The sequence below is a fragment of the Culex quinquefasciatus genome, chromosome 2 (genome assembly GCF_015732765.1).
Source record: "Culex quinquefasciatus strain JHB chromosome 2, VPISU_Cqui_1.0_pri_paternal, whole genome shotgun sequence".
Taxonomy (NCBI): domain Eukaryota; kingdom Metazoa; phylum Arthropoda; class Insecta; order Diptera; family Culicidae; genus Culex; species Culex quinquefasciatus.
In genome coordinates, this window is record NC_051862.1 from 98,617,382 (window position 1) to 98,630,236 (window position 12,855).

The window sequence follows — 12,855 nt, forward strand, 5'->3', positions numbered from 1 at the left end:
CCCTTTGACCAGCTGGCACAAGGATTATGCTCAAGATTAGACGGTGTTTGAGCAACCACCACCAGCCAAACCCGACGATGCAAAGTACATCTTGCATATCCGAAAAAAAACAACAAACCGAAAATTGCATACCATCATCCCCGAAGGCGGTCGTCGGTACTGACAGAACTTGCGCCGTACGCAAACGGCTGGCTGACTGACTGACGACCCCGGTCATGGCAATGCCAAGCAGAGCACACGCGGCTACTTAAGCCAGTTTGGCCAGGACAGGGCCAGACCCCGAAAAGTGGTGTTATTTTTTATGTAGAGCAAAGAAAAAGATTAACAGATTAATTTCATAATGTGGAAATGCGTCCAAGAAGTCACAACAAATAGGAGCAGATGTTCGGAGCTCTTTGCTGTTTCGGGAGCCAACTCTTGGAAGAAGAGTAGTAGTAGGAGGGTAAAAAAGAGCCCATCCCTGCCAGTTGTTCGTGTTTGCTGCGGCGCACACGCGGGACACAGCCGTTACCGTCTGCGCGCGGGGTTTTTCGAGAGTTTTTCTTCGGGTAAGTTTTTGGTCTCTCGTCGGAAGACGGAAGAAATGGAAATGAGAAGAACGCTCCTCCTGGCCCTCACGGCATTTTTTTCCTGCTGTGCTTTGTATGAGAGAATCAAGTTCACTCGCCGAACATTGATCTGAAAACCATCCGTTGATCCACGGCGTTTCATCTGTTTTTTTTTTTTCAGAATGAGAGGGTGATAATTGTTGAACTTTGGTTTCTTGATTCGATGAAGTAAGAGTAATAGAGAGCAATATATCATTTGTTCATGCTTCTTAGCATTTTTTTTAGTGTTAAAGCCCTTGACAGAGCAACTTGTTTCACTTGACGAATGTAGAAGAGTAGGAACTACAAACTCTGAACTTTGTCTAACCAATATTTCTTAAACAAACCATGAAAAGTCTGAATGTGGACAAAACGCTCTCCACTCTGTCAGCCGATTTGTTCCCAAAAGTTGAGCAAAATGCCTCAAACTGTCTTTCCAAATTGACATCGTAGCAAAGCGCCCAATCAGATCAAAACTTTTCCATTTTCCCATGGTTCGCGGGTGGATTGCGCCGGCAACAACACGCAAGCAAACGCGCTGTGCAAATGCGCCAGAAAGGAAAGTTTTTCGACGATGGCGCGTTCACCGAAAAAACAACTCTTCCGACAATGGCCCTCTTTTCGGTGGATAGTTTATTCATCAAAACCTTTATTTTTGCTCGCTCTCCTCCGCTCCATGTAACGCTGTTGCTGTTGCTGCTGCTGCTGCTGTTTGAAAGTTGAGTTTTCTTCCCAATCGTCGTCAGTCAGCCAGTCAGTTCTTTCCCGAAATCAATGAGAGGAAACCAGAGGAAGAAAAAAAAGGTTGAAGCGCAAAAGAAAGAAAGATCACTACGCGGCCGAAAGCAGCTGAGAAAAAAATAGAGCACACCAGGTCTATAAACGTAACACCCGTTATGATTGTTTATTAAAGATGGATGATTTTATTTCTCATTTTTACTTTTCTTCCAGCATGTGCTGCTGCTGTTGCAGCAGAGATGGCTGCAATTTTAGCGAACCTCCTCCCCCGACGCGCCACTTGATGTGCGAAGGATGAGAAATGATGCGGCGAACAGTTTTGCTGGCCTTTTAGGAAACTGATCGGACCAATTTTGCGGCTCCCTCTCGGACGTCCATGGGAATTGCAACATTGTTGCAGAACTGTCTTCAACCGACCAGTATTGTTGGAACCATTGGTCGAGGGATGATACCGAACTAGAGCCAACAGTAAATTATTTATCATCCTTTAGGCAGTTGCAAATATTTTTCAAAGTTGTGGCAACACTTTTCAAAATAAATGCTGAAAAGTTCTATTTTTCAGCACTCAAATGGGTGCTGAAAAGTTGAACTTTTCAGCACTTGTTTCGAAAAGTAACTCTTTTCAACATTTTTTTTTTTGATTTAAACGATTTATTGACAAAATACATGAAAATTTGACATAAAATTTCACTCAGTGTGTGTTTTTGGAATTGCAAAAAATGTTGTATGGAGCTCGTTGCAAAACTTGTTTTTTTCAGCACTCTTCGTATTTATCCAACTCGGTGAACCTCGTTGGATAAATGTACGACTCGTGCTGAAAAAATCCTCTTTTTGCAACTTGTTGCATAAACTACTATTTCAGCACTTGTTTCGAAAAGTAACACTTTTCAACATTTTTTTTGATTTAAACGATTTATTGACAAAATACATGAAAATTTGGCATAAAATTTCACTCAGTGTGTGTTTTTTGGAATTGTAAAAAATGTTGTATGGAACTCGTTGCAAAACTTGATTTTTTCAGCACTCTTCGTATTTATCCAACTCGGTGAACCTCGTTGGAAAAATGTACGACTCGTGCTGAAAAAAAATAAACTACTATTAAACGTATTTTGTCAAATTTGTTAATTTTGCCTTACTCATAAAATGTTTTATTTTAGGTTTCAACGCATTGTATTTTAATTTAATTATGACGCATAACAAAAGAATTGAGTTTGAAAAATTTTAAGATTTTCAAAACAAAAAAAAAATTGAACCATAAAATGTTTAGTAGTACCTAAATCTTAATTTTGACGATTTGACAAAACTCTTTGGACACATTTATTTTTGGTGGAAGAAAAATACATGGAAAATTATTCAGCTGAACTTTTTTTTCCAATTTTCTTATGGTGGTGCCATATACTTTTCCCATAAAAGTTTATCTTTTTTTAAATAATAGCGATTCCACGTCAAACCAGCAGGATCCAGTTCAAAAGTGCTCCGAATTGGCTCAAATTTGGCATGTATGTAAGTTCTTTTGCCAAAACAATCAAACCTTTATTTATTTCTATTTTTTCATTTTTTGCGGGTTTGAGAGTTTTCCCACAATCTTATTTTCTATAAAATTATATCTCCGGTATTACTGAACCAATATTAGCTCGTCGCATTGCAAAAGGATTGTGAGAAATTGGGCTTCTAATACTTAATAAGATGGACATAGAAATACTAGCACAATTTGAACACATAGCTGGATACACTTACAGATCAAATGAAAACTTTGTTTGGTGATTTTAAGGTCTCGGGATCAAAACGCTTACGACTTAAAATATGGTTCAATGATTTTTTAAAAATGTTTTAAGTTTCAAATCTGGTTAATATCCATATTTACACACGATTCTGTTTCTTGTTTTTTGAAAAAAATAAATCCGTACATTAGTCGAACATAAAGCACCATGCGTCTCCAGCTAAATTAACGGGGAATTCATTTCGATGGAGAAGCATGGTACTTTTAGTTTGATTTTTACACCGAGATCTAATGTACAGGATAGTTATGATTTGCTGAAAAAAAATCGAATTGAAAGTACAATTCATGGGAATTGACCATTTTTGGACATATTACGTAAATTTTTCATGAAAATCATAAAAAATATGTTCAGTTGTCGGCTCTATTGCATCTTCAAATCAGCAAATTAAGAATTCATCTGATTCATAAGTGTTGCTTTGTCTCTAAAATTTCTTAGAATGTATCATTTAAAGGCCAACTTATTACCTATTTTTTGCAATTCGGCGAGCTTAAATCGGAAAGAAATATAAAAAAATGGTTTTAGCGAAAATCATCAAAAACACTTGTTTTGACCACGTTACTTCACCTCAGCGATGGCATAATCATCATCAAAAACAAGATCGGTGAAAAGAATCGAAAAAAATCATCATCTTGATTATTCGGCGAAACATCTTTTTCATTACCACACTTGCAAGTGGAACGTCACACGTCGAAAAATTACCTGTCACATTTTGTGTGTAAGCAAAGTGAATTAAATATTGTTAAGTGGTGCTGACAAGGAAATCCACAAAAAATCAACAGCAGATTGATTTTCTTGGAGAATTTCGGGAGCGATTTTCTTTTGCATGATTTGCCTACTCTCTCTTTCGCGGGTGAAGAAAGTTCACAAGCGAAATTGATTTTTTTGCGATTATTCCATCCCTGCTTAACCTAGTTTCAATCTAATCGCAAAAAAAATACAAGTCAAATTATTTTACACAGAAAAAAAAAAATGATGGTAATATTCATCAGGAAATGGTGACAGATTTTGTGGCAAAATAAATGGTAAATTTTAACACAGAAAATTATGAATTTTCATCAGTTTTTGATGAATATTCATCAGGTTCACATTTTTACACATTTTTTATGTAATATTACACAAATAAAGAGGTAATATTCAACCTCCCAAATTTTCAACATTCCAAAATTCAACTTTTTTTTTCTGTGTAGCAAAAGAACTCCCACGCCAAATTTGAGAGAATTCAGAGCCAATCCTGCCAGTTTGACTTGGAACCGCTGTACAAATATTCCAAATTTAAAGACAAATACCCGTGAGATTTTTCAACAATTGTATCAAGAGCAACTAGATTCATATACTTTAAATTATTGTAACGTTTGGCAAATAATCTCAAATGGAATGTTTCAAAAAGATGTATTTCAAAACTTTTGAAATGATCCCAAAACAGCTTTTCTCGAAGACCCTTTCTGAATTGCTACATTCGGAAACTGATTATTTAAGGTTTACTCTGATGCTTTTGGTAAATTTGCCCGTGAAAGGCGTAGGAAACAAGATAGAAGTTTTGCTTCTTCTTTAAGACTGCTTGAATCAGTAACCACCTCATCCGTACAATTGCTGGCTCGTTACCCTACAGGTTGTGCATGCTAACCTGTTCCAGTTCCAGTTCCAGTCCCGGGCACTGACGACTGTCGCACGCGCTCATTCCTAGCATATGACGACTGGCGTGGCCGGAAGCACGCCGTGGATACATGTAAATTAATTACTTAATGCACAATTAATTCCCATTCTCGATGCGTTCTGGTTGACACTTACAGAGCGCCCTTCGGGTGCATGCAGAGACTACCCCCACCACGCGTACGTTGTAATAATAATGGCCCAAGTGCACTTGGGATGTGCATTTGCCACCACCTCCTCCCTCCCGAGGGGGGCAAAACCTTGTGCCCATGCAGTTTGGCCGCAGAATCGCGTCGCGTTGTCGGTCGTGCCACTAACTTATTCGCTTTTGCTCCGGCTGGCGACAAGAAAAGGAACTTTCAATTATTTTCCACTTCCACTCTGGGAGCAATATTTCACATTTGCCCGGTTGTTTCGAAAAACGGCACCCGGTAACACGGGGAAAATCGGCTTTCCCCCCGATGGATACTAGTCTGGCTGTCCGGCAACGTCCCTGTCCCTGTGAGACGAAGAAGGCAGCATAGTGCATAGTGTCTTGGTCGTCGTCGTCGTCGTCGCGATGTAACTACATAATGCAGTATAATTTTATTTTCCATACTGCTGCCGCGGCAAGGAGCATACAAAAAGTAGTCTTCCTTTTTGCACTATGGCTAAGGCACGACGTTTTGCTGCTTTTTTGCATCCAGCGAAGACGCCCGGCGCAAGGCGTTGTCCTGTTTTTAGTTCAGGGTTTTCGGCCTGGTCCCTTGCGGTTGGCCGCCGCAGTTCGATGCAACTATCTGGGAACGCTTTTGTTTTTCGGGGGAAATATGTTGCACATTCGCTGTAATGTGAGTTTTTGGGCGAATGATTTATGGCGATAGTTGCGGTAAAGAATAAATTTGTATTCAATTGGACAGTGTTTTATTTATCTTTGCCATCAAATAAGATTTCTTGAAATTAACGTAAAATTATATTTTTTCTATAATATTTAGTCGCTGCAATTATCCTTAAAAGTAAGGAAAACTATTTTTTTTTATTCTTTAAAACCTCTTTTCTATCATTTACTTGGGCCTGAAGTCACCTCCGTATAGGGTTGAAAAAAATCCTAAATTCAATTAATTTTGTAGCATCCTTCTTGTTTGGATATCTTCAGTTAAACGATGCCATTTATCTTCAAACCAGATTACTTCTCAGTACCAAAGGGACCAAATCAATGAAATTTTATGAAGGGTAATAATAAAGTCAAATAACTCACCTGTTACTCTGGATACTGTACTTAATATTAGGAAGATTGCAACAAAGGGGAAAAACAGGCTAGATAATCTTCGTATCCGATAACTTATCCGTCTCCTCCCTGGAAATAAACATAGAAAAAAAAGATGACCCATTACTCAAAGGCGCTCAAACACACAGATTGTTTGTTGATCGTAAAGATAGGCACGTAGGTTAAATTAAATTTGTACAATTCTATATGTTTTCCCGTGCCCGTGCCGCACCGTGCAACCGTTTTTTCTGTCTTCACCTGCGCCTCTCATAATTAATGATCGGAACTAAAGTTTTACGATTTCGCCCCACCGCCGACGTGGGCATAAATCGAAATTTGTTCTTAAGCTAAATTGAAATGATACCCGTGAAATATTCAATTGTACAGTGGAGCAAGCAAGCAAAAAAAAGCGAGTAAAACAAGTGAAACCCGTAAAATGAAGAGAAAAAAAAAACAACTTTTATGCCCGAAGCGGGAACGATTAATTAAGGAGCGCCGTGGTTTGCTCTCTAGACACGGAGTGAGAGCGTTTAGTTCTTCATGCAAATGCACATTGTGTGGGGTCTTTTTACCGGCCCTCTAAGACCCTTAGTTCCAGTCACTGCTGCGGGGCCCGGAACGCCACACCACGTGTAATTTATATGGGAGAATCTAATGCTCAGACGGCCTTCCCCCGCAGTTTGGACTAGAAGAGTTCTCTCTGGCTCTCATTCACGTTTGATGAGTACAGAGTGATGCCGCTGTTTACTTCTTGATGCTTTCTGCCTCTATTCATAACATAATGAGTTCAATTTCAAAACATTTAATGTTTATGATGCCCTTCGCGCGGCCAGCTCCGGTGTGTGTGCTAATTCCGTACAAATAGGAGCACACTACTCGCGCCACACATAACTTGTTTTAGATTTTGCTTTTATTATTATTACGAAACTAGTGCTTTACGATGTTCTGAAGAAGAGTCTTGCGGCATAAAAGGTCCATTTTGGTTAATTAGCATCAGCTCAACTGCTTGTGAGTACAAGTTTATTTTTCATAACCGTAACGACCGTAACAGGGGAATTTCATCACATCTTGAACATGAGCAAGACTTTCATTTGATGATTTTCCTTCATGTAAGTTTGAATTTACATGAATTCTTTCCATCATACCCCTTTCTATGAATGTTGTAAACTTGTTAATACCGTTTTAGTCAATATTTGCAATGAATATAACTAAGTTTCGAAAATTTTATTTGCATCCTAAAATCTTAAGTCTGGGTGGCTACACACACAAAAATATTTCCGAATGTTACATCATTTATGATGTAACACTTTTGCACGTCACTAAACATTTAAATTTAAATGTAATTTGATGTAAATTTGCAACAAATTATACGTAAAAAACATGATTTTACGTGTGATTCAACCGTTTACGTCTGATCTCAAGTTTACATCAACTGAGTTTACATGTAATTCATTTTTCTGTGTCGAGTAAATTCACATATTTTTTTCTGTGTACTTATACAGCAATTCCTCACGAAAACATACAACAACAATAAATCAACCTTCCACTTTAACGATCCCTAAGTCTTTGGTGGTTTCTACTGCAAGTTTCTGCTCGAACCTAGGAGTCCACAGACTTGAATGGGGAGAGCACGCAAACCTTTTATTACTCCAAGGAACCTTCCACTCCAGGGCTCGAACTGACGACCTTTGGATCGCGAGTCCAACCGCCACCAGTGTTTCCACCAGAGCAGGCAGTTTGACGACGCGCCGCGCACAAAAGTTATGTCTTTCAATAACGGAAATGTCAGTACCCTAGAAAGTATAGGTTCATGAAATCCCATCCCAGAATCTTGTTAAAAAATTACCATTTTTTGATATGTTATTTAAAACCCGATAAAAAAATTTCAGACATAGGATCTTTGATCCCGAGACCTTCAAAACAGCATTTAAAGTTTTCATATGACCAGCGATTGAAGAATCATCATCAACAAAAATCATTTGACGCTCATCAAAAGAAAAAATCGAAAGGGAACTTGGCTCTCTCGCGCACGAAAGTTTGATAAAAGGAAACTCAAAAAATCATCGTCTTGATTATTCGGTAGATCATTTATTTCACTACTACACTTGCAGGTGTAACGTCAAACATCGAAGAATGATCTGTCACTTTTTGTAGATGGGCAATGTGTGTAAACAAAGCGAAACAATTATGTTTAAGTGGTGCTAACAAGGAAATTCGCAAAAAAAATCTTCAGCAGATTGGAGCGGTTTTCTTTTGAGTTATTCGCCTCCACTCTCTTTCGAGGGCAAAGAAAGTTCGCAAGCAATTTTTTTGCGATAGTTCCATCCCTGCATTCGACCTTACTAGAGGTGGTCAAAAAAAGAGCGAACCACTCAAAGAGCCGGTTCACTGAAAAGAGCGAACGAACCATGGCTCACAAAAAAAGAACCGCGGTTCTTTTTCAAAATCCGGTCTTTTGAAAAAACCGGCTCAAAATGGAATGATTCTTGCTATAAATATAAGTTATTGAATTTCTAAAAAAAAAGTATCAAATTTGTTTTGGAAACTTGAAAATGCAATTTAAAAAATTTCATTGCTAATAAAAATTAACCCCCAAAAGTAAATGATTTTCTAAACAAAATGAAGTAAACTTTTCATTGTACAACTGATTGTACATTAAAGTTATACCGGAATTCAAATTTGAGCATTTCGAATAGCATAATTTGTCAAATATTACCAAATATCTACGGAATATTTGAGAAATTTCGGAAAAAATAATCATTTTGTCCGATAAAACGTTAGCGTTTATAGACCTTATATATTAAATCAGAATGTAGAGAAGAGTTCAGAAATAAACGCAATTTTAAAATCAATATCAATTTTTCCAGCATCCTAGATTTCAGTTCGGATGCCATTCAATTACTCGAATGTTTAGTTTTGAGTAGAAATCTTGACATAGAGACCATATAAACCTATGGTTTTCAAGGGCATCTTCTCGTTTTCAGATTTATTTATTTTATTCATCAATATTGCCATTACAAACATTTTTCAAAGTGTTTTGAAATAATATTGTTTTGTCCCAAGATTTTTTTGACCGATTTTGAAGGGGAGGGGTGACATACCTCCCCTTCAAAATCGGTCAAAAAAATCATGGGACAAAACAATATTTTTTTCAAAACACTTCCAAATTTTAATGGAAATAGAAGTCTTATCAACTGAAAAAATTAAAAAGCATTTTGGGATCGATCAAAAATATTTTGAATTTTTGTGAAATTCCGTTTGCACAGTAATGCAAAAAGTTTTTTTTTCGGCTTAAAAAAATAGTTCACCAATACTTCGATATTTTGAAATCTAATGATTGCAATGCAACTGGGGATGTGTAAAATGCATTTTAAAACTCTTTTTTCATTAAAATGTTTATACAATGGCTTGTTATTTTTTTGCTACTTTGGCCAGAGTTGAGGGACATAATAAACTTCAAAAAATGTTTGGTACGGCCTAATTTATAAAAGTCCAATGTGAAATAACTTATAAAATCACACGATTCTTGAAAAAAAGCCATTTAGTCCAAAATTTGAAAAAGAGCGAAAGAACCGTTCAAAAGAGCGGCTCTTTTTAAAGAGCGAACGAAAATGAGCGGATCCTAAAAAAGAACGGATTTGCCCACCTCTAGACCTTACTGTATCATTTTTAGATTACAACATTAGGGCAGTGGTTTAAGTCATATTTTCAAGCAAAAAGCCTTTCAAGTGTTCTACACGGAGAAAAAAGAGTTCCCAAAATCGTGAACAAGCGTTCATTAAAATGGGAACCACGAACAAAGTGTTCAAATTTCATGGCACGTTTTTCAAAATCGTACCATGGGATTTGAACTCTTTGTTCGAGGTTCTCATTTTCATGAACGCTTGTTCACAATTTTGGGAACTCTTTTTTCTCCGTGTAGAAGAAGCTCTTCCTAGTCAAGTTGTTGTACTGGTTCGTTCCTCTTAACAGTGTTTGGCAACATTGTTTTCGATTTTAACAACACAAATAGCTGTTGTCAAAATAGCACAGAAATTATTTTCATATTTTCTATAAACATTTATATTAATTAAAATTTTATCAATTCAAATTTTATTTCTTCAAAAAATAATAATTTATCTATTGTTGTATCAGAAATAAAAAATCTAAATTCGATTGGTTTTTAAGAAAATGCTGTTACAATGTTCAGAAATGTAAACAAAAACGAGAATACTTTTTTTTGCAATTCCATCGTGGAATTACTTACTTTTCCTGTCATTCTTGAACGACGATATAGCCCACTTTCTGTGCCAAAAATAACAGAATCGAATGGCAACACTTTTCAAAATAATGCAAAATAAATAAAAATAATGAAATAGGTGCTGAAAAGTTGAACTTTTCAGCACTTGTTTCGAAAAGTAATACTTCTCAATTTTTTTGGATTTAAACGACTTATTGACAAAATACATGAACATTTGACTTATAATTTCACCCCAATCAATGGGTGTTTTTCTGAAATGCAAAAAAATTGAATGGTACTCATAGCAAAACTTGATTTTTCAGCACTCGTCGTATTTATCCAACTCGGTGAACCCCGTTGGATAAATGTACGACTCGTGCTGAAAAAATCCTCGTTTTGCAACTTGTTGCATAAACTACTATTTTAATTTTATTAAATTTGTTTTTTTCGGTCCTTAATGGTTTTCTCAAAAAATTTCGTTAGTGTAGCAACATAATATCGTTTTCAACAAAAATAACTATGTTGTTAATTTGGAAATCAGACTGGAAACTGTAAATCAAAACAATTATTTATTGACAAACTAAAACTTAAAGTTGTCATTTTTTACGTTTTGGATTTTGTCCTAAAAATACTGACATTGTTTAGATTTTTCAATTATTTGTAGTCCGAAGTCCTCTAAAAAGTATTTCTACAGATAATCGAATCACGAAAAAAAATTTTTTTTTCCAACCTCTAAAATTTGACTCAAATGGAATCGCAGATTTAGTAAAATTCTATGAAAAAAACGTTACTCAATCCACACTAGGGTGGTTGGTGCCTTCCTCACATTTAAAGCGTGCTATCCAATATAAACACAAAAGGGCGGTGTTTTTCATGTTTTATCATTTTGACTCATTGTTCATACCACTAGATTGGGTAGTCAGATTTTCATATTGCAGGCCACTTATGTGCTTACAACTTATGATAGAGTAGTCAAATCTCCATTCCAATTCGTGCTCGTTGAAAAGGTATTTTGATTACCTATCCAACGATAGGTCGCATGAGAGATCCGGACAACGTTTTCATCAAAATATCTGGGGTCCGGCCTCCAAAAAGTGCATAAATAACACTTAAGTCCTTATAACTTTTGATAGGGTTGTCAGATATTCAATGTCTTGAACACGTTGGAAAGGTCTTTTAAATACCTGTATGTATAACATTATGGGTTTTCCTACAAAAATCACCTCTTTCGAACTTCAGTCAAAATCGTTTTTTTAGCATAACTTTTGAAGTACAGAACTAAACTGCATAATTTTGTATAACGACTTATGGGACCCCAAGACGGATCGAATGAGGCCAAAACGGACAAAATCGGTTCAGCCAGTCTCGAGATAATCAACAATTTTTCGATCAACATCCCACCACACACACAAACATTTGCTCAAAATTTGATTCTGAGTCAATAGATATATAATACATGATAATATAATAATAATAGATATATAATACATGATAATATACATGAAGGTGGGTATAGGAGGTCTAATTAAGAAGTTCTGTTTTCGAGTGATTTTATAGCCTTTCCTCAGTAAGGTGAGGAAGGCAAAAAACGTATAAAAAAATGGTCCATGATTCGATCATCCGAAATTCCAAAGAAAACTTTGAATAATCCTTAAGTTCGATTTCTTAATTCTTAATTCGGTTTATTTGTACTATATTAGCTTTAGACATAGTGATTCTCAACAAAACTGCGCATATCGCGTCCGAAGTAGCCCACTTATCTTCCCACGTCCCAACATTCAATTGCCCTCGCCCAACTAAAGCGGCCAATGCTTCAGGTGTTAGTCACATTCCCTCCCCCTTGTTGACACTATGATAACTGGATAAGTACCCACGAGCTCTCGGAACGTCACAAATTGAGCCAACAAGGGTAAGTACCAGCACGGTCATTAGCTATTAACAAATCAAATCCCAGCTTTAGCACCACTATCGTCAATCGTCAAAGTGATAAGCTAGGGTGAAGCAAAAAAAAAACAATATTTGCTCTAGCACAGTCATGCAAATCAGTCAGTCAGTCAGTCGCACTTATCTGTGTCGGGATCTAATTCACAACTAATTTGCTCACCACACCGCTCCGCCACGGGGAAGGACAATTGGTGAGTGAGTGTGTGAGTGTGTATGAACAACATCACCACCCATCCGATGAATAGCTCAACAAACTAACCTGCCCTGCATTACAAGCCATCACAAAAAAAAAAACGATCAAGTGACGACGACGACGACGGAGCGATAAGAATCTCACCCTTGTTGTTTGAATATGTGAGTAAATTACCTTTTTTTATTGCTTAGTGTGTAAAAAAGTTCCATCAAGTGTAAATACATAGTTTAAATCGTTGTAGATATTCGTGATAGTTGTTTTTGTGAACCTAAAAACACACATTTAATGGCAAATAATCCATAAAATAAATCATTCTTTTTGTCTAACTAAATCAACCATGACTTGTGTGTTTGCTGACGTGATGTATCGAGTGAAATCTGATGGTTCCCTTATCAAATTACGACCAACACCTGATAACAGTGCAATACTTCCGGCAGTCGTTAAAAAGAAGGCGCCACCTTATCTTAGTGGGTGGGCAAATGATGATACAATGTTTT

The 12,855-nt window shown here is 36.7% G+C and overlaps 1 protein-coding gene across 1 annotated transcript in view; it reads right to left on the reverse strand.

Moving 5' to 3' along the window:
* The window catches only part of LOC6033785, an 82,278-nt gene that overhangs the window by 39,628 nt on the left and 29,795 nt on the right, over positions 1–12,855 (reverse strand). Inside the window, exon 3 of the mRNA XM_038253564.1 lies at positions 5,994–6,092. Coding sequence (XP_038109492.1) covers positions 5,994–6,092 — 99 coding nt within the window. The remainder of the gene's footprint in view (positions 1–5,993; positions 6,093–12,855) is intronic.